A 20,124-nucleotide genomic window follows, 5' to 3' on the forward strand; every position below is an offset into this window, starting at 1 on the left:
CCACTGATTTAGGAGAATCCCTGTTTCACTCGAGACCTGAACCCCGTTGTTGGCCAGGGCTCAAGAGTCCTGGTTCTGTTAAGAGGTTGCTGGCGGATTTCGGATATTAGTGCCAGTCGGTGTAATGGTTAGAGTACGGGGTTTGTGTGTTGAAGGTTGTGGGTTCGAATAGCAATATAATCCCACTCGAATTCTTTTTTTCCGCTGTGGTGATCGAGTGGTTATAGTGACGGACTCGCGGTGCGAGGATCCGGGTTCGAACCCCACAGTGGTGGTCGGCTGAAGTTGGTTTTCTGTGGTTCCCAACTTCAAGGCGCAAATGCGAGCCGATCTCCCCGTTAAAAAGTCTCGCCACAGAGAGCAACATTCCTACAACGATAAATCATTCAATCATAACACTTCACTCATAGTTAGAAAAACTGGTGGCAGATGGCAGCACTACACATAACAAGCATTACAGAGAAACAAAAAACTTCACGTCAGGTTTCACTACACGTACCCGCACATTCCCGCATGTACCGATTCGTGGGGGGTTCCGCGGGGGGGGGGGGGCATGTGTGGTGTAGCATAGCAGTAGTAGGTAGGGCCTCCAAAAAATGGCTCGGGGATCCATGATGTTCTTAAGTCAGCCACCTCGTTGGGCAATTTGCCTGTTGTGGCGTTGTATTTGTATTTGTATAAATATCTCCACAAGAGGTGTAAAAGGGCTAAAACCAGGGCTTTGAAGCTAACAATTCCGCTTTCAAAAATAGGGGGAAAATATTAGTTTTAAATAATGCTGGGAATCGATTAAAATTTTTTACTGGTTAATAAAAAAATTTTAATCGATTAATCGAATTTTTTGTCGCAACTATACAATATTAATTGCTGCTATAAAAATATTTTTTATTCGTTTCATGCACCTATTCGCAAGATGTAAACAAATGTAGGAATACATACATTAAATTGTTAAATTAACTGCCCACTCGAAGTAATTTAAAATGCATAACATATTTCGTCAAATTGGAATTTCTTTCCTTGGATCTTACTGTTTTTTTTTTTAAAATCGGTTATCAAAAAAAATTTTTATGACTTTTTTACTATATGGAAACCCACAAAGGGCATATGTGAGGAGAAGAGCTGATATTGTGCCAAGAAAATACGAAAAACTTCTGTTCATAGTGGAGATAATAAATTTTAGGCTTTGAACTCAATTTGAAACTGGAGTCATCAGCTTTCGTTGAATCGAATTGCATCTCTCCATGCCAAAAAAAAGGGATAAAAATATAAATTGGTTGAAATATTTTTAAGTACGGTCACTTATCCAGAATATTATAAGTAGCAAAGCCGTAGCGAGAGGAGGACTTATGGGGTCTGGTCATAGACTAAAGATATAATATAATATTATATTATTCTTACTCTGTGGGTCTGGTCTCCTTCCCGAAATATGGGAAAATGACTGAAAAAAGGGGAAAAGATAGCCAAATCTATTGTTCGACACTTTGGTTCTCCCCTCCTGAAATGCAAGTGGTCCCCCTCCGAACGAAAGTTCCGGCTACGGGCCTGATATGTAGGTATATAATTTAAGACATCCAATCGGTTTTGTTGATAAAATCAAGTTAAATTTCAAACTTTTAAGCAGATTTTAATCGAATTAATCGAATCGATTAACTCAACTAAAATTTTTAACTGCGATTAACGATTGATGGATTAACCGAAACTATTAATTGGACCAGCCCTAGTTTTAAACAAGATTTTCATCGATCTTTCAACACTTTTCCAATTAAGTAAGCAACCTAAATTATTCAAATCATTATTTCTTGATCCATTTCGGTTTGTAACACGAAACTTATATAGGGTTGGGCTGTGTCAACAGAGTGCCCTGGGACTTGGGTTGAACGAGGAACAATGCGCTTGGATAGATTCAGCTTGAGTACCTGTGCGTCGACCCGGTCTCTAATGGATATTGTCCTATTCGATAGATGGCCCGCAGTTGTTTGCCTCACGAAAAGTCTGTCGTTTGATGATTTTCCGCCCTTTCTTTCTTTTCAAAGTGCCTTCAAGGGGTCGCGGCATGAAGTCAAAGGCCGCCGTTATATATACAGTTCTAGGCACAGGTCTCAACATCACGACTCACTGTGACTTTTATCTCGTGAGTAATAAAATGCGATGTCGGCTTTAAGCTCAAAATCATTTCATATTTATGAATATTTTCTCTCGGCGCCACTAAAGACGCCTTTTTTGTTCAAAATTACCGAATGGTGCCTATGTAGTGATAAAATATATGCCTAAGTATTCCAGCAATTCGTTTGTCAGCATTAATATGTGCCATTCGTGTGATTCATAGTTTCCCAACCTTTTGTGTCCCATCGCCACTTCTCTAGAAATTTTTTTCTCCCATCGCCCCCAACGCAATCTAACCCATAGGATCCTATGTTAAACCCGTAGCTTCTACCGTCCCCCGAAACATTCCATCGTCCCCACGGGGCATTAATGCCCACGCTGGGAATCAGTGGTGTGATTGCATATCATTACATCAGTGCATAATTTCTACTTGAGAGTAGGTCTGTCTCAATGATTTCAAGGCAAGGACGCTAGAGGGAGGGGAGCGACGGGCAGGGCAAGGTGCCATTTGCTTTTGTGGTTTTCTACACCTATCTACCCGATACGTTCGTGTCGTCTTGAGATGTACTGCATTTCATGTGCCATATCCTACGTCAGACATTTTCAACCCCTTGCTCGCGAGCACCACGGTGCTTCCTGAAGTACCCAGAGTGCTCGATGCTCACGTCCGATTTCGTGCTCGCGAGCACTTGATCAATGTTCCAATTGAACATTTTGTACAAATTATATTCAAGGATTGACATCACATTAACTATACGCATTCGTTTGTCAAACTTGCCATGAGGTGCTTCTCTTTTGATGATGGGTGGTATTAGCAGTGCTCGCGACTGGAAAAAAGGTTGATCTCTGTCCTGTTCATGTCCATGCTTTTAGGATTCGGTCAACACAATGTTTCAAACGTCATATTTCAAATTTTCGTTCCAAATACTTGAATGTTATTCTTCCTCTTCTCGACTTGCAATCAATCGTGGATCAAGAGAAAGGGGTGATTGGTGCGATCGCATCTCCCAAGAGTAGAATAATATAGAATGAATTTGTCTGTCTCGTAAAAAAGGGGTTGATCCAATGCACCTTATAATAAGTCACTTCTCCGACACATCGCCCTGCGGATCCGCTTGCTTCCAATTTAAAAAGGGCCTGCCTCCATTCACAGCTGAAGATTTCTGCCTTTGCTTAGGCAAGGATCCAGTGGGGGCGGGGGGGAAAGATCACACCTTCCAAGAACCGAATGATATGGGAAAATTTGTCACGATTCAAAAAATGTACACAATTCACCCCTCCCGACACATCGTCCTGGATCCGCACCTGCTTGCAATATATCGTGAATTTATAACACTCTGCCCCTCCCCACTTTTTTTAATATCTGCCCCTCCCCCCGTTATTTTTTAAATTTCGGGACCTCCCTGAATTTTGCCCCACTGCTTTTTAATCTGATCTGAATTTCTGTCTCTTCTTTCTCTTTTTTTTTTTTTTAAATTTCTGCTCCATTCCTCAGTTTCTCAACTTGTTCAAATTTCTGCACCCCACCTCCTGTGTTCAGGACTCTGCCATGAAGCTGGACTGGAACGGGATAAGTCCAGTGACAAAAGTTCTGGCGTTCAATCATTCATTGTTTCCCCCCCCCCCCCACTTCCTCGATCTTTTTCAAATTTTTTGATGTCTCCACCTTGACATTTTTAAAACTTCTGCCCCTCGTCAATACCTGCCGTCTTAACGTACAAGCCCATCCTGGTACGGCCCGGGATGGCCATAAGAGAAGAAGAGGCCTCACTAAAATGAGATATAGTTGAAATTTTCGAGAATTTGCCACGTAAGGGCCTCAGAAAAATCTTTTTAAATTTCTGCCTCCTTCACCCCCCTCTCCTTTTTTTTTAATCTGAATTTCTGCCTCTTCCATTGATCTTTTCTGAATTTCTCAACTTGATGATGCCCTTTTTAAAATGTCTACCCATCTTTCCTTCTCTTTTCTGAATTATTGCCCCCTTATATATTTTTTACTTTCTTTTTTGCCCTTCTATTAATTTCTGCTCCCCACCCCCTCCCTTCTTCTGAATTTTTGCCCCCAATTCCTATTGATCACATTGATGCACAAATCAATATACTTAGTTCAGAATGACATTGTTGACGAAGTTTGGCGACGCCCCAGGAAGCCGTGACGGGCCCACTTCGGGAACCACTCCACGCTAAACAATACCTTTTGAAAACCTTAGAAAGTTAATGACACTACATATAGAGTGTGAACGAAAAGGATTAGAGGATTATATCAAAAGGTGAAGAAACACCTGTACCAGGAAGAGTACTATGTACTTTTCTTCAATAGGTATCTTTTGTACGCCAACATTGTGTATGAATAGAGTACTTGAGGAAGAAGAGGAGGAGGAGGAGGAGAAGAACTGTTTGGCTAGCCGCTGACCAATGACCTTTCGTGGCCCCCTTTTTATTCCCCTTTTGTGTCACTCTACCAATGTGTTCAGGCCCCCGAGCAGGGCGACGGCGGCGGCAAGTTCTTGAATGGCTTGTCTTGGGGGGTTCGGCTTCACCGTCTGTAAAAACTCATCTTTTCTCATTTCCATCTAGTCTTGTGTGTTTGTGGCCGTCAGTCTATCGAGCTTTGGATATGGACAAGGAAACTAGTAAGCTCAATTCATAACACTTTTTTTTTAATCATAATAATAATCTGAGGAAATATAATTATTAATTTATAATAATAAAAAAATTGACTTATGATTGCAAATCAATGTTATTGGTATAATTTTTGGTGTTGATGGTGGATTATAGACGTTCTAGTATTACCGATATGTGATTATTCGTGGTACTTCATTCAATTATTATTATTATTATAAGTTAATACGTAAAATTATGAATTATATAAAAACTATACCGTTTTTCGGCTGGGCCTGTTCCTCATAAGTTCGGGCCCTGTATGGATTTTTGGGGCTTCTTATACGTAGTCTTCTTTGAGACAGCGTATTCAGGAGAAAGGGGCAGAGTGGGGAGTGTCTAAAATACAAAAAGGGGTCCATTTTTGGCCCTGGGCACATGCGAGAAACAGGCCCTGCTTTTTAAGTATTACAATAAAAAGGCTCAGGGGCGTCGGAAGTGTTTCAAATTTTTGGGTGATTTCTGAATCAATTCCGAACTCAGACCCGTGTCAAAAACTACTTTGGGTGCTCACCTCCCACATCGCTTCCAAAGTTATTACAGTGAAACCTTTCTCAACGGACAACTGGCAGATGCAGTCGCCAATTTAATTAAGTTTTATTTTCAAGGCTTCAATACGAACACCCCCTTTTTACTGGCGATTTCGACTGGTGTCCACAAAAAAGGGGTTTTACTGTATAATAATTCATTATTTTCTGTGAAGTTTTCTTAAAAAAAATTAAATATCTTGATAAAGATGTAGGTATGTGTACAATCTCATTCGAATAATAATAATATTTTTTTAAATTTAAATGCTGAAAATTCTTTCGGAAAAAACGAACTAGTTGAGATTTTTTACAACATCCAAGAAAAAATGATAAACTTATCATAAAAATTAATCTATCTTGAAAAAGACATGAAAATCTCTCTCTCCCATGAACATGGAAATCCCCAAGCAGGGCCAACTCAATCGGTAATAAATTGCCCATGGCGATAGACCTGAGTTGTGCTCGGTTTGAAAGCAAGAAAGTGGTTGAGGGCATCAAAATTATATTTCCACCCTACAAAGATCCTAGTTACGGTCCTGTCCTCAGGTATAAAATATGTGAAATAAATGTCAGAAGTTTTCATAAACTAAGGTATTTATGGATACATTGAAAATATTCATTCCTTTCAATACAGTGAACCCCGATATAACGATGCTCTAACGATAACAACAATAAGAAATATCGTAGCCGAAGAATAATTGTTATATCGGGAGGCAACATCGTCATCAGGTCCCACCAAATTTATACTGTTGTTGACATCTTTTCTAAATCTGCTGTTTATTAGAAAACGCTCCTATTTACGGAAATTATAACTGATTAGTTGAAAAATAAAATTGAATTCAGATACATTATCCCTGTAAAGCAGGGGTCTTCAATCTTTTTCCAGTCGCGAGCACTGCCTGTGCCCATCGTCAAAAGAAGAGCACCCTTACAGCAAGTTTGACGTTCCAAATGCATGAAATGACGATGATTTCAATCCTTGAATGCAATTCCTCAGAGATGTTTAATTGGAACGTTGATCTAGTGCTCGTGAGCACGACATCCGACGCGAGCATTGAGCGCTGTGGGTACTTCAGGGGAGCACCGTGGTGTTCGCGAGCAACGTGTTGAAGATGCCTGCTATAAAGCATTGGGCTTTTTACTGCATTACACATTTGTGTCTTACACAGAAAGTAGGAAAACCAACAACTCAATCAACACTTTTTTCGGTGATTATTAGAGCCCGGATTATATGCAAATGCATGTGTGCATATGAATCTGCATATTTTGGCTTTTTTAGCATTAATGCTTATAAATACATAAAATCGAAGAATTTTCAGAATAAGTGCATATTTATGAAGCTCAATCACTTTTTAAAAATAATTTTCAAGTGAATATTGCTCATAATATTTTAATAGTATCAGGTCTCCCCTGTCGAAATTCCCTTGTTACTGGTATTTCGTTACTCAGCAGCTACAACTAACTAAAAATTAAAAATGCCAAAATAAAAAAAGTGTGTGGAAGTTATTTGCATATGAAAGTTCACATATGTGGGGATATTTTTTAAAAATGAATACGAACTATTTTTTGGTACAGATATTTTATGTTAAAACCTGCATATTTTAGCATTTTTAAGTGCATATTTCGGCATTTTTAAGTACATATTTCGGCATTTTTAAGTACATATTTGCATATTTTTAGAGCATATTTCAACACTTCCCGTGGTGCATATAATCCGGTCTCTAGTGATCATATAGTGATAAATATTAATGTAATCAGAGATCAGGGCTTGACAAATGGCGGCTAAAAAATCGGTATCGTGTCTTGAATTTTCCATGTTTGATCACTGAATAGGGGTGTGAGGCATAGGCGCCAAAATGAAAAAAACATTGAGGGGGAGGGCCGTAACCAAGCTGGGACAACCTAAGCAGTGCCCCTGGGTCGCAAGCCGAATGAGGGCCCCCCACAAAAGTTTATATTTATTTTGCATAATAATAACCCTTTCAAGAGGTGCCCTCAGGAAAAGTCTGCCCCGGGACCCCGAGAAGGCATACTACGACCCTGGGGGAGGGCTGAAAGTTGCCAGTTGTCCCGTATACACGGGACTCAAGCCCTTACGTAGGAGGGTCGGGAATGGTATATATATTCATCAACTATTGGTACCGGTGCCTATGGTGTGAGGACAACATTAAAATTTTTCAGAATTTATTTCAGCACGCCTACTAGCACGGAAAAGGATCACTAAGTAGAAAAAAAATATTTTAGAACCTTTTTTTTTCTTGGAAATAAAAATATGCTTGACTCCAATGAAATTTGGCTGTCTGAGAGAGGGGCACCTAAATTTTTCTTCAATTTGTTAAGCCTTATATAAGATTCCCCTCGGAAGAAAGAACGAAAACAAGTGACGAAATTAAGATTAAATTCAAGAGACAATAATGAGATAAATTGGGAACGAAATGTAAAAAAATATCGTTGTATAGCGTTTTCCAAATCTCTCCAAAAAATATTTTTATAGAGCAGGGCATGACCATAACCCACCACATCCTGAAGCAGGGCCCCTGGATTGGGATCTTTTGTATGCCCCCCGACGAGACTTTCACATGGGCCCCTTTATGATTAATGTATAGCGTGAAAAAGCAAAAAATTTGTGAAAATTGTCCCCGGGGCTGGAGCCTTGTCAGCCCACCCCTTGTGGGGGGCCATGTGCATGACACATTTCAAAAAGATCTAGGCACCAGAATAATTTCTTAGGCTCCGAGCATGTTTACCCCCACAAAAAACATATTAAAAATAGTATTTCCTTCGACTTTTCCAGGACATAGTTACCGTCTTCGTTATTGATAGATACGCTGATATAAATTCCAAAAAAATTGTATTGTCCTCAGATTCCAATTTAGTAATAATAGAAAATTTTAGATACTAATTTCTTAGTCACCACGGTGACCTGGCACCTGGGATTTGTCCAGCCCTGTTATAGAGGGATTTTTTTGTAGTGAAGGATATCGTTCTATCGAGAGGAGATAAGTATACTGCTATAAGAAATTCCAAATAAGATTGGATAAAAGTATATTTTTTATAGCGAGGTTTCACTGTATGTGTAAAAATATTTTTTTTATATACCATGTTTATTATTATTTTATCCTGACAAAAAAAATCTCACGGCACCCTTACCTCTGTGAGGTGGCATACCCCTTTGAAACTACTGTATTACAGCGGCAAAGCCGGTTGAACACTCTTAATGCAGCTTTGATTACAGTAGAACCTCTCAGTAACGGGCACCCTTGGGATCGAAAATTTATTGACATTACTACCAGACATTACATTCAGGAGATGAGGGTAGAAGTTCGAGAGTTTCCCGGAAAAGCCGGGAGACTTGGCAGCACTCTATGATAAGCAAGCTTTATGAAATAATAAGTTTACAATCGGTATGTGGAACCTCCCATAACGGACAACTCCCATTAACGGACTTTTTTTTAATTGCTTCAATGTGCCCTAATGTATTTTAGTAATAAATACAGTGGAGTCGGTATAATACAGTGGAACCTCCCATAACGGACAACTCCCGTTAACGGACTTTTTTTATTTTAGTAATACATTAGGGCACATTGAAGCAATTAAAAAAAGTCCGTTAACGGGAGTTGTCCGTTATGGGAGGTTCCACATACCGATTGTAAACTATTATTTTATAAAGCTTGCTTATCATAGAGTGCTGCCAAGTCTCCCGGCTTTTCCGGGAGGCTCTCGAATTTCTACCCTCATCTCCTGAATTCCCGAAAAATTCTCGTATCCCTCGAATTTCAACCGTGATTGTAAAAAAAAAACCTACTTTTTTGGGGGGGGGGGAAAATTATTCCCGACGAAATTTATCTGGAAAAAGGATTATTTCTTTCATTTTTAATCCTTGAAATGACGTCACAAACATGAACACCCAACGGTGTTCTTTGTTTCCACCTAAAATTGGCTTCCCCATTAAATTTTTCCGCCCGGGGCAGTTGCTCTCCCGCCCCCCCCCTCTAGATCCGACCCTGACTTAAGTGACCTGGGGTGCTGTTTCAGATTAATTAAGTGACCCGAGGCCACAACGCCTATCCAGACACCTTGAATGATCCGTGGCACGTTCCCAGAAAATTTGAATAGCCCGCAGCACATTTACAAATCACTTATGTGGCCCGTGACACGTTTTCAAACCAATGAAATGTCCTGCCCTCTTCAAAAAGTTGAGAATCACAAAAAAAATATTTCATTTTCGTGGGAAAAAAGACAAAATTCTCCAATCAGATATCATTCTCTAAAGTTGGCAGATGGTTTTAGGATCTCTACAAAATAGATTGAGCGGATTTCTCCAAATGTTTGGACTAGGAATTAGCAAAGTTATCACCTTCGCGGTACTCTCTTGGGAATGAGATTGAATTTCAAACATCTCTCGGCACCTTTTCCCCATACATTACAGACACTTGTAATGAAACATGGATGCACCTTCTTATCGACCTGGAGGGTCATATTTTAACCAGGATTACTTTTTTGCGGACGAATAAGAGATAAATCAATGTTCCATAACCTTTGCTTGCCCATGGCTTCCTTTGGACAATATTTTCTTTCCCGTGGACACTCGTCTTATCCAGGGTCCTATCATACTCATCCATAAGCGAGACCCTTTATACTTATTAAATTGATTTTTTGAGTATATTTATAGTGAATAAAAATTTCATGAATGAGTTCGGTCTCTGAAACCCTTGGGCTAGAGTTCATTGAGCTTCCCTCTTGAGGGAGGGTTCTATGCGGGACCGTCTCAACATCATGGGCCCTCAGGGAAAGTAATGTTCTGGGTACCCACAGCTCCCACAAAGGTGGAGCTGGCAAGGATTCAACCAGGTCATCCGGTACAGTTCGTATCATTTTGCGTTTTTAAACGCTGTAAATTTACAATACAGGGGCCCGTAAAAAATCCTGGCCTGATAGGCCGTCAGAGATTTTAGCCTAGGGGTTCGGCTGCGTGGTGAGTTTGCATGCTGGAGGCCGCCATACTTGCTGGAGGTGACAGCTTATATATTTGCAATTTGCATGGCTAAACTCGAAAAAATCATGGTACGGTACCAAATCTCATCAGTACGAGGCACCTTGTTCATGCGAAAGATGGGACAATGTGAATGTCATCGAATTGCTTTGAGATAGAAAAGAGGTGTCGTGAGGTACAGTCGGCCCCGCTTAATGGGATATCAACGATTCCAGCACACGATATACAATTATGCAGGGAACAATTCAATTGCCATTTTACAACGTTAGTATAACAGTTTGTGTATTGAAAACTGATGAAGGATCAGTATTAATAAAGCTTCTCGAATAAATCAGACATCAAAAATGAAATGAAATTATATGTAATTACAATGAAAACAATACCAAGATTTTTACTTTCCACTAGGAAAGTTAGCGCCCCCTATTTGCTCATTAGAGAACAAAAATGAAATAGTTAAATAGACGTATTGAAGACAACTTGAATACTTGGAGGCCAGTACCTACTCTCAAATGCATTTGTCTTGACTTAACGTAACATATTTCCCATTAATTCCAAATGTTTCATTCAATAAAAACATTTATGTGTATAATGGTTGATATTGTATAAACGTGTGAAGCGTAATATTCCATATCAAGCGGGGGAATCTTTAACATTAATGTTGGTAAATAAAAATTTTATCCGTATAAGCGGTTCCGACTGTATTTGAAATTCTTATTTTATTCTTGAAGGTGTCGAATGAATATAACGAGATGAAATGGAATAAATATTGAAGCAGGAAAAACAAATTTAGGGGAACCTTTTCTCATTCAGGGCTCTGACCCCATCGTCCCACGTAAAGGCACCCATATTATCAATTCCTTGTGATGGCTACTGGAACAGTTATTTTCCATCCCTCAAAACTCCACCTGGGTAGTGAAAATAGCCTTAGGGGGTAGATAAGTAAAAGGGTGCTAAAACATGGTAACAAAATGGACGTTCCGTTCACGCTTTTTTCTTTCACTGTGTCGGCGACGTCTTTTTTTTTGTTGAGGATTATCTCTGACAGGAGGGTGCGGCGTCTGATGGTGACAGAATAACAACAATCAGCATTTGCTGTGTGTGTCCAGTCCAGCAGCAGAACTTCAAAAGTGTTTCTTGTCGCGCCAATTGGTCCCTCGGGGTACGATGACTGACTGACTATTGCTTTTCCCACCACTTCTGTCTATCTCATCAGCAGAAGCTTTCGGGAAATCTTCAAAGGGTGTCGTCGCCCTTTTGCTTCTTTTCAACACCCCCAGGAGCATAAAATTGGCGCCGGTATAGGCACCGAATCAGACAACGCTCTTGTTCTTTTGCCTGTAGCATCAGCAGCTGATGATAAGACACACAATGGCGGCTTCGCTCATTATACAAATTAAACTGAAAAAACAACATCTGCGTCATTAATATCTCGCGTTATTGTGCTTTTTATGTCCTATCTTCACAGTACGAGTGTACATTTGCTAACTGCTTAACTCTGATCGTTCTGATTATATTCAGGGCCGCAACTGGAAACAAAAATTTACTCCGTTTCCCGGGGGGTAAGTACCCAGTTTAACTCTACCTCCCACACAGACGGATACAGGGTAGGGCAATGGGGCGATCGTCTCCCCCCCTCCCGTTCAGTGCAAAGATTGGCATAGGAGGAAGAGTGGAGGTGGACATTCGCCCCCCCCGTACACTATACACCCTCGGTGATTCGCCACCCCCCCCCCCCCCACCTTCGAATGAGGAGTCTGTATTCCCTTATAACAGGCATCTTGCCTCCGTTGCTTGCGAGCACCACTGTGCTCCCTGAAGCACCGAAAGTGCTAAATGCTCGTGTGTGATTTCGTGCTCACGTGCACGTGATCAACATTCCAATTGAACAAATTCCAACCTCATACAAATTGCATTCAAAGATTGGGACAATCCTGATTTCATGCATTCATATGTCAAACTTGTCGTAAGGGGTGCTCTTCTTTTGATGATGGTTACAGGCAGTGCTCGCGACTCGAAAAACGTTGAAGACCTCTCTGGCTTATAACCACCCAGAGCCCGACTTTGATGTGCAGGAGGGGGCATGGTGGAGCATAAATTATGGGGCCCCTGTGATTAAGCTCAAATACGTATTGTAAGTCAATGAATATGTGTTGTTTAAATTTTGCCCCCCCCCCCCCAAAAATCTCCTCTTAGTATGAAACGAACATGATCTCGATGATCTTTCCCTGTTCAGTGCCCTAGGCCAGCGTTTCTCAACCCGGGCCGCGGCTCCCTGTTTGACCCTGACATCAGTCAAACCGCGTCGCCGTGAATGATTCATCAGTTTTACCAATTTATTTCCCATTAGTCGTGTATATGACAGGGCCTTCGACTCACAAAAAAGAAATCAACCGGGCCGTGGGATTCCAAAACTTGAGAACCACTGCACTAGGCGACCTACTTGTCCTTCTTTAGTTGTGGTGCTGCTTATATTATTTAGATTTTCATAAAAAATATTTCACAATTGAAGTGTTGCAACCTTGTTTTATATCCATAAATTAAATTAATACAGTAAAACGCCTCCTAATGGTCTCAGATGTGGTCACCGCTCTTTTACGGTCAAATTATAATTTCCCTTTCATAATAAAAGTATTCATTTCAAACCCCTGATTAAGGGTCACTGTCTTTTAAGGGACGATTCTTTTTCCGACGGGTCCGCAAAAGAGAGAGGTTTTATTGTATTTTTCATTCCTATTTTTATAAGTGTGGGGCCTGAGTGAGGGGGGGGGGGGCTCCGTGTGCCTCAATCCCTCTCACATGCCTAGACAGGGCCGCAGCAGGCCCTGGTCAGCTGAAGCAAGCACGAGTTTCAGCGCCCCCTTATAATGTTGAAGGAGGGGTCAAAGGTTGAAATTTGCACCTCCTTTGGTTCGACGTGCAGGGCACCAGACCCACCTGCTATCCCCGTCCCCAACTTCCCAGTAGCAGCTCTGCTCATTGGCAAAGACGATAGGTGTTATCCGAGGGTGATGTCACTCTCCACTATCCAGACGATCACTCAAACGCTAGGTCTTGTCTCCAAGGCCTAGTTTGGACTATTGATTTTCTAATTATCAATAGAGAGAGAGAGAGAGAAGAAAGAGAGCGAGCAAAAATTAAAATGATGCATTTAGTCTTGGTCTCTCCAATCAATCTTCCCTTGTAGGGGTCACAATTAAATCTGCTACTTGGGATTTTGCGGCTCTCTAGAATATCTATATACAAGGCAGTATAGATAGTCCCTATCACAAGAGACTAGAGCTCTGAGGATGGACGATTTTCTATTTTTTTGCATAAGAAAACGAGGAGGGGGGGGGGGGGGGAGAAGATGCTAAAAGTACTGGCTGGGAGGCATATCAAAAACCCTGGTCTAAGAATGGTCCCTCTCAGGTTAGGATTCGGGAGAGGGGATGATCGGTCCTCCCCAGAGCGAAATAGTACTGGAAGAAAAAAGTCCCGTAAAATAGGGGTTGGGCCAACAAACCTGCTCAATAAATCGCTCCTCGCGACACATTGCCTTGGATACTTGGATCCGCACCTGGTCTCTCTTGTGCGTAGTATGGGTCTTAGTAGGGGTGGGGGGGGGGTGAAAAATTTTCAACACTGTATATCTAAAACTAGACAATCTAAGCAACAATGGTAAGAATTATAAAAGCAGTCGATGTATTTTATTCCCGTTTTACGGCTTCTAATATTTTGCGGCCCTCAGATAATTACCCCCCCCCCCTTCAAGTCCGACACTGGCTATGATGCTCTTGGAGCTGGAAAATAACGTAGAGCAAGGATTTCATAACTTACGTTTGTGGCACCTCTGGTTGATCTTGAGAGAAGCTGTATATATTAGATATATGCAGGATGTTCAGAACTCAACGTACTAACTTTTGGGGGAAGGTAGAAAACACAAAAAAATAAAACAGAATCACATAGGAATGTATGATCGGAAACCCCAACCTGATTAGCTGAAGGATAAACGAAGATGCAGAAATGACAAGCCAATAATGAGTGGGAAAAATTCTATTTAGCGATACTTTACACGAAAACAGTATGTGTACATGTTAAGTTTCACAACAAGTGCGCAAAGTTCTTACCCATTCACAGTTATGCACGCTTGAGGGTGCTGTTATCCGCTGGAGAAATGCCGGGTATATTTGAATGCGTTCAACAATTAATGCGTCGCAGTTGTAGAGCGTGCATAACTGCGGATGGCCAGAACTTTAATGTCATCACCACTTTTGTGAAACTTAACGTGTACACATACGGTCCTCGTATGAAGTATCACCAAATAAAGAGTTTTTCCACCCATTATTGGCTTGTCATTTCTGTATCTTCGTTTATCCTCCGGCTGCTCAGATTGGGGTTTCCGGTCATACATTCTTATGTGATTCTGTTTTGTTTTTGTGTTTTCTACCTCCCGTAAAAGTTTGTACGTTGAGTTTTGAATCACCCTGTATAATATAGAGGCAACTGCCTGGTTGGAAATCACTAATATTTTTATACAGTGCTTGCTGGCTTGCTGTATAGCTTGAAATTATCTCACGGTGATCATTATCACCTCTCTAAGATGACGTGGCACACACCATTGTGATGATTATTAATTTGCGATTGCGATAATTTTTTTCTATAGGTCACGACTTTGATGTCTACGACTTCAGCTCGTCGTCATCTTCAGACACTTACGACCAAAGCCACGAAGTTGATTCCACGGTGATAACCGAGAACGGAGCCAAACAAAACGGGACGGAATCGACGACTCATGGTATATAAGATACCTTCGCCCTGATTCAAGTTCTATAGAATTCATCCCTTGCGATCAAATCTCTGAAGTTATCTTTTCTATTACAGCAATGAACAAACTGCCAGCATCTGCATCGTCATTCACATGTCCAAATGTCTCGGGGTCAAAATCCAACGGTTTCATGATTCCCGGATGCATGCCATCAGTGCCGCTCCCTCCGGATCACTCGTTATACGATGCCAATAGAAATGCTGCTCATTCCAGTTACCCCGCAAGAAAACCAATTGGTGAATGTAACAAATCGGAGGGTCCTCAAATACACTTGTACAATAAGGACATTTGGGATGAGTTCGGAAAATACGGGACGGAAATGATTCTCACGAAAAGAGGAAGGTATACTTTCATGTTGCAATTGAATATTTCGTGCACGCTCGTAGTCCATCATGGTGATGTAGATGAAGCATGCTATATATTTTCCCATTAATATATAACTTTTTTCGTACCTCGAAGGCGGATGTTCCCGATTGTCAAGGTGTCACTGGAGAAGTTGGAACCAAACGATTTTTATTTCCTGATGATGGATGTGGTACCAGTAGATGACGTACGTTACAAGTTCGTGGGGAACCGGTGGGTTCCCAGCGGCGAGGGCAGCCCGTACCCTCCATCTAGGTTGTATTTGCATCCCGATTCGCCGGCCCTTGGATCCAAGTGGATGCGGTCACCGGTCAGCTTCTATAAAGTGAAGCTCACCAACGATGCTCTTGATTCACGTGGAAATGTGAGTGATGACATTTTGTTTATGCATTCATCTTTTAATTGTGACTAATTAATGATATTTTGTGACTTACAATCAACATTGCTAATCTTTTCTTGTCATTTGTACAGATGATATTGTCGTCGATGCGCAAATACATTTGCAGAGTTCATCTACTCAAGGGAAGTGACGTCACTTTGTTACGATGCGGCCAATATTCGACATTTGCATTTCCGGAAACGACTTTCATGTCCGTTACCGCTTATCAGAACAATAAGGTAATTTTTATTTAATAAATATAAGGTGTGGTAAGGGTTGCAGAAACAAAAATGCACAGCTTCATTCCCCAATATTTTATGCGCAAATGCAAATCACTCACACCCCCGCATGTGTCCCAACAAACAACCGATCTTTCCACCAAATTTCACTGATAAGAGTACGGTAACACTCACCCAACAGCCATGTGAAAGGATTCAGGCATGATTTGGATGCTGATTTAATGGTTATTAGTGAAGGATTGGTAGCTCTCATTATAGAAGTTTATCCTCCAGATAAAGACACTCGCTGACGAAAGAATAGGATCTCTGTCTTCTGCTCCAAGTTAGTTCTTTTTCGAATGATAAGTAGGGCTGCAATGATCCCCGGAATAAAAAAACGGCCTTCTGATTAATAATGAAGAGGCTTTCATTGACTTTGGAATGATTTTTTTATATAAATTCTGTGGTGTTTGGTCAGAACATGATATCTCCAAAAAATGGTTTTTTGATCTAAAAGTAAGTTTTGCTAATTATAACTAATTAGAACTGAGAAAAATGCACAAGTAACTTGCTTACGGCTAAACAATATGCTGATGTGTGATAATTTCATTTGTATTTATGCTTTTGTGTGTATGCTTTATTTTTGATTTTTAAATGACAATGAAAAATACTTATATCCCAAAAATGTGATTTTGTAGTTATCATGTTCTGACCAAACACTACAGAATTATGGAATTGTTTCTTTTTTCATTCCTTTCAAATTTCTATTAAGTTTTGCTTAGTGTGCTCATATCTTTTGCATAGATATTTTTCACCGTGTTATGCCCTTTAAGGGTGTCAATCCCCCAAAAATATTTAAAATCGGGGGGGGGGGGCTCCAAGGGTCTTGAAAATGTCCTCATGCCCTGAAATCGTTAAGATGTCTTTGTTGATAATACACGTTGAGTGTGATGACACTCATCCCCCTCTCCCGGGTCCATGAACCCAGGTTGATGAAGGAGAACGACGGATGTTATAGCTAGTTTTAGATAATGGAGAGAAACAATTTATATTAATTGTACATAAATAATAATTTTCAGGTGATTCAGTTGAAAGTCGACAACAATCCATTCGCAAGAGGATTCAAAGTTCCAAAAAGGTGTGTTTTTGATCTGATAGTGCTAAAAATGCGATAATGAATGATTACCATTCAAATAATTACTAAAACACTAACACATTTAATAGTAATAAACTTCTTTTAGTTTCCTTTATGAAATAATTTGGTTCGTCTTACGGCAGGTTGAAGAGAAAACTCTCGGCTGGTGAAGAAGGGAGCGATTCAGATGAATATTCTTCAGGTACGAGATGACTTCCAAACACTTTTTCCAACCAAATATTCGTTAAATGTCAATCACCATTTTTCGATCATAAATTTTATATTTGTTTACTGGGTGATGGGTATAATGGCACCTGCTCATGCATATCTTACTCATGCTTAATGGTTAGGTTTCCCCGAAGGCAACCGAGTCCCCCTGGGACAATGTGCTTACCTCACCGAGTGTGACAAAGCCTGGGTGTCTTTCGGCTCCTATCACTCAAACATTCGATGCACCTTAGAATGTTGTTTTTTGATTGTTTTTTGTTTTTTATTGTGCAAGAACCATCACGGTGCCAAGAACCATTATGCTGAGCGAAACATTGATCAAGCGATGCAATGACTTGTGGTAGAATTTGCGTTACCCAAGTTGCACCACGAGAAGTCCTACCACATTACAATATCGTGCATCCTCGAATGGTTGAATGGTTGATTACTTACACTTATTACAACAAATCTGTCAGAAAAATATGTTTCCTTTTGGTGAAGTGCCGTTGTGCACTCTTTAAAAACACCCTCTACCGCCTTTGCTATGGGGGATTTGACCGCACATTTTAAGATAAAAAATGCTTGTATAGGTGTCTTATATCACCTCTCCTTATGAATTTAGAATCACCCTGTATAATGCAGATCAGTAATATATTAAAAACAGCTTAAAGGCCTATTATTTTTAAAAGTATAAGAAAAATGTTTTCATTAAAAAAAATGCTAGTGCTTAAAATGATTTAATCAATATTAAAGTCCAGGTAATGATTAAAACACAATTGAATTATATGTTCACAAAAATGTATCAGAATTTTTGGATCACCTAACGTTAACTGATTGATTCGAAATATAATGCGAGTCAATATGCTTCAGATTTACGTATACTTTCATGTACATTAACAGGTAGCACCTCTAGAAATAGTGTAAGAAAAACTCCGAAGAAAGAGCAGGACGAGACCGAGCAACGATCCGAGACATCATCCAACACCATCAAATCTTACAAAGGCTGCGGCTGTGAAAATTGTCGCATCAAGGACTTGTCTTCACTCACCGCGGCATCCGGATCGACCAGCAGCAAAAACAGCTACGACTCAGTCATCAGGTCGATGTACACCGAATACCCCTTCGCTCCACCGCCACGGGTCCCTTATTATCCGTATGTACCTGCTGTACACCCTTTCTACGATTCGTATTACCGACCGTCCAGTTTCGGTCATATGCCACCACCAGCTTTGCCGTTCTATTATAACCCTTACGCCTATGAGAACAATGATATCCTGAACGGGTCACCGTTCTACGACCCACGATACCCTGCCTTTACGTTGCCAACGAAGGCATCGTCGTCGTCTACTCAGGAGTCAGGTGTTGCTGGACAGTCAGTTGATGGCAACAGATAATGGCGGCAGTGAGTTTGCAGCCAATGTAAATAGCAATTGAGAATTTCGATCTCAAACGGAGAGTTCACGGTACTATTACGGCATAATATTTACAGTTTGTACGGAATTCATTCGATTGTAGTCATTATTTATTGATGAGAAACGTCACCAATTATATTACTCCAGAAAGATTGCTCATTATCAACGCATATTCAGCAAATAGCAATTTTATATGTTTGCTTGTGCGTGCGTTTATATGTAATATACAATATATGTATTTAGAGGGAATGTTATTGTGCAATATGCGGAAATAAAAAATGTTGTTGATCGTGGAAAAAAAATCTGGATTTTAACTGAAGAATTTACGAGTTTCCTTCACAATTCTCTGAAGGGTGAGTCCACGCTACTTGAGTGGACTCGTGTGTGACTTCTGTTTGTCGCTTAGACCAGTGGTCATGGCCCCCACATCCTGAAGCAGGGCCCCTAGGCTGGGATCTTTCACGGGGCCCCCCTTTAAAATGAATTTATAGCGTGAAAAAACAAAATTATTAAAATCCTCCCGGGCCCCAGGGCTGGAGCCTTGTCAGCCCACCCCCTGTGGGGGCCATGCCAGTGGTTCTCAACTTTTGGAAGCCCGCGGCCAGGTTACATTTATTTTTGTAAGTGGAAGTCCCGGTCACACGCGAATATAAGAAAATGAATGGAGAAAGAAGGAAACGGCCACAGACACTCGCGGCCCGGTAAGAATGATGCCAGGGCCCGGTGGTTGAGAAACATTGGTTTAGAGTATTTTGGTCTACTTCAGTTATGTTATGTTTTTGACTTGAAAAGGTCTGGTCTTTTTTTTTTGTTTAAAAAGTACCTATCTAGTTGCTAGGTACCAGCATACTATTGATTTAAAAACATAAAGATTGTTTTTCTAGTCTTTTTCGAAAAAAAAAGATATTCTGAGGCAATGTGAGACTAGGTCGTTCTAGACTATAAAAGACCACAGCATTTTTTTTTATTTATAATTTTTCAATTATTGGTGTAAAGTAACCCATATAAGAGCGGGTTACCTTGCACCACCTAATATAATGGTTATTTCTAAGCAAGACCATATTTTGGAGCTCTGTGGACTCCCTTAAAATTCATTGTGTTACTTCACGGGAAACTAACAGGAAATAAATTTTTAAGTCTTGAATGGAAAAAAATGATCAAAATTCACAAAAATGCAACTCATCTCATTAAACATGGAAAAAACAACTAATATGAATGCAATTTGGTATTATTTTATCAAAAACATGAGACACAAAAATACTTCAATTGCACGAGCTGAATTCTGCCTAGGAGGAAGTAAACAAAAATACTGTGGGATTGCT

At 40.4% G+C, this 20,124-nt stretch overlaps 1 protein-coding gene across 1 annotated transcript; it reads left to right on the forward strand.

The window, feature by feature from the left end:
* Positions 1-4,633: 4,633 nt before the first annotated feature.
* Positions 4,634-19,096, forward strand: LOC149075478 (uncharacterized). Its single transcript, XM_089245407.1, has 8 exons — positions 4,634-4,736; positions 14,927-15,058; positions 15,145-15,430; positions 15,548-15,815; positions 15,923-16,069; positions 17,128-17,186; positions 17,327-17,385; positions 18,291-19,096. The coding sequence occupies exons 1-8, from the start codon at positions 4,721-4,723 to the stop codon at positions 18,782-18,784; spliced, it is 1,461 nt and encodes a 486-aa protein (XP_089101533.1). The 5' UTR covers positions 4,634-4,720; the 3' UTR covers positions 18,785-19,096.
* Positions 19,097-20,124: the final 1,028 nt, after the last annotated feature.

The sequence above is a fragment of the Pholcus phalangioides genome, unplaced genomic scaffold, assembly GCF_987345545.1.
Source record: "Pholcus phalangioides strain wild (caught in Gottingen) unplaced genomic scaffold, Ppha-v1.0 ptg000015l_1, whole genome shotgun sequence".
In the NCBI taxonomy this organism is placed as follows: domain Eukaryota; kingdom Metazoa; phylum Arthropoda; class Arachnida; order Araneae; family Pholcidae; genus Pholcus; species Pholcus phalangioides.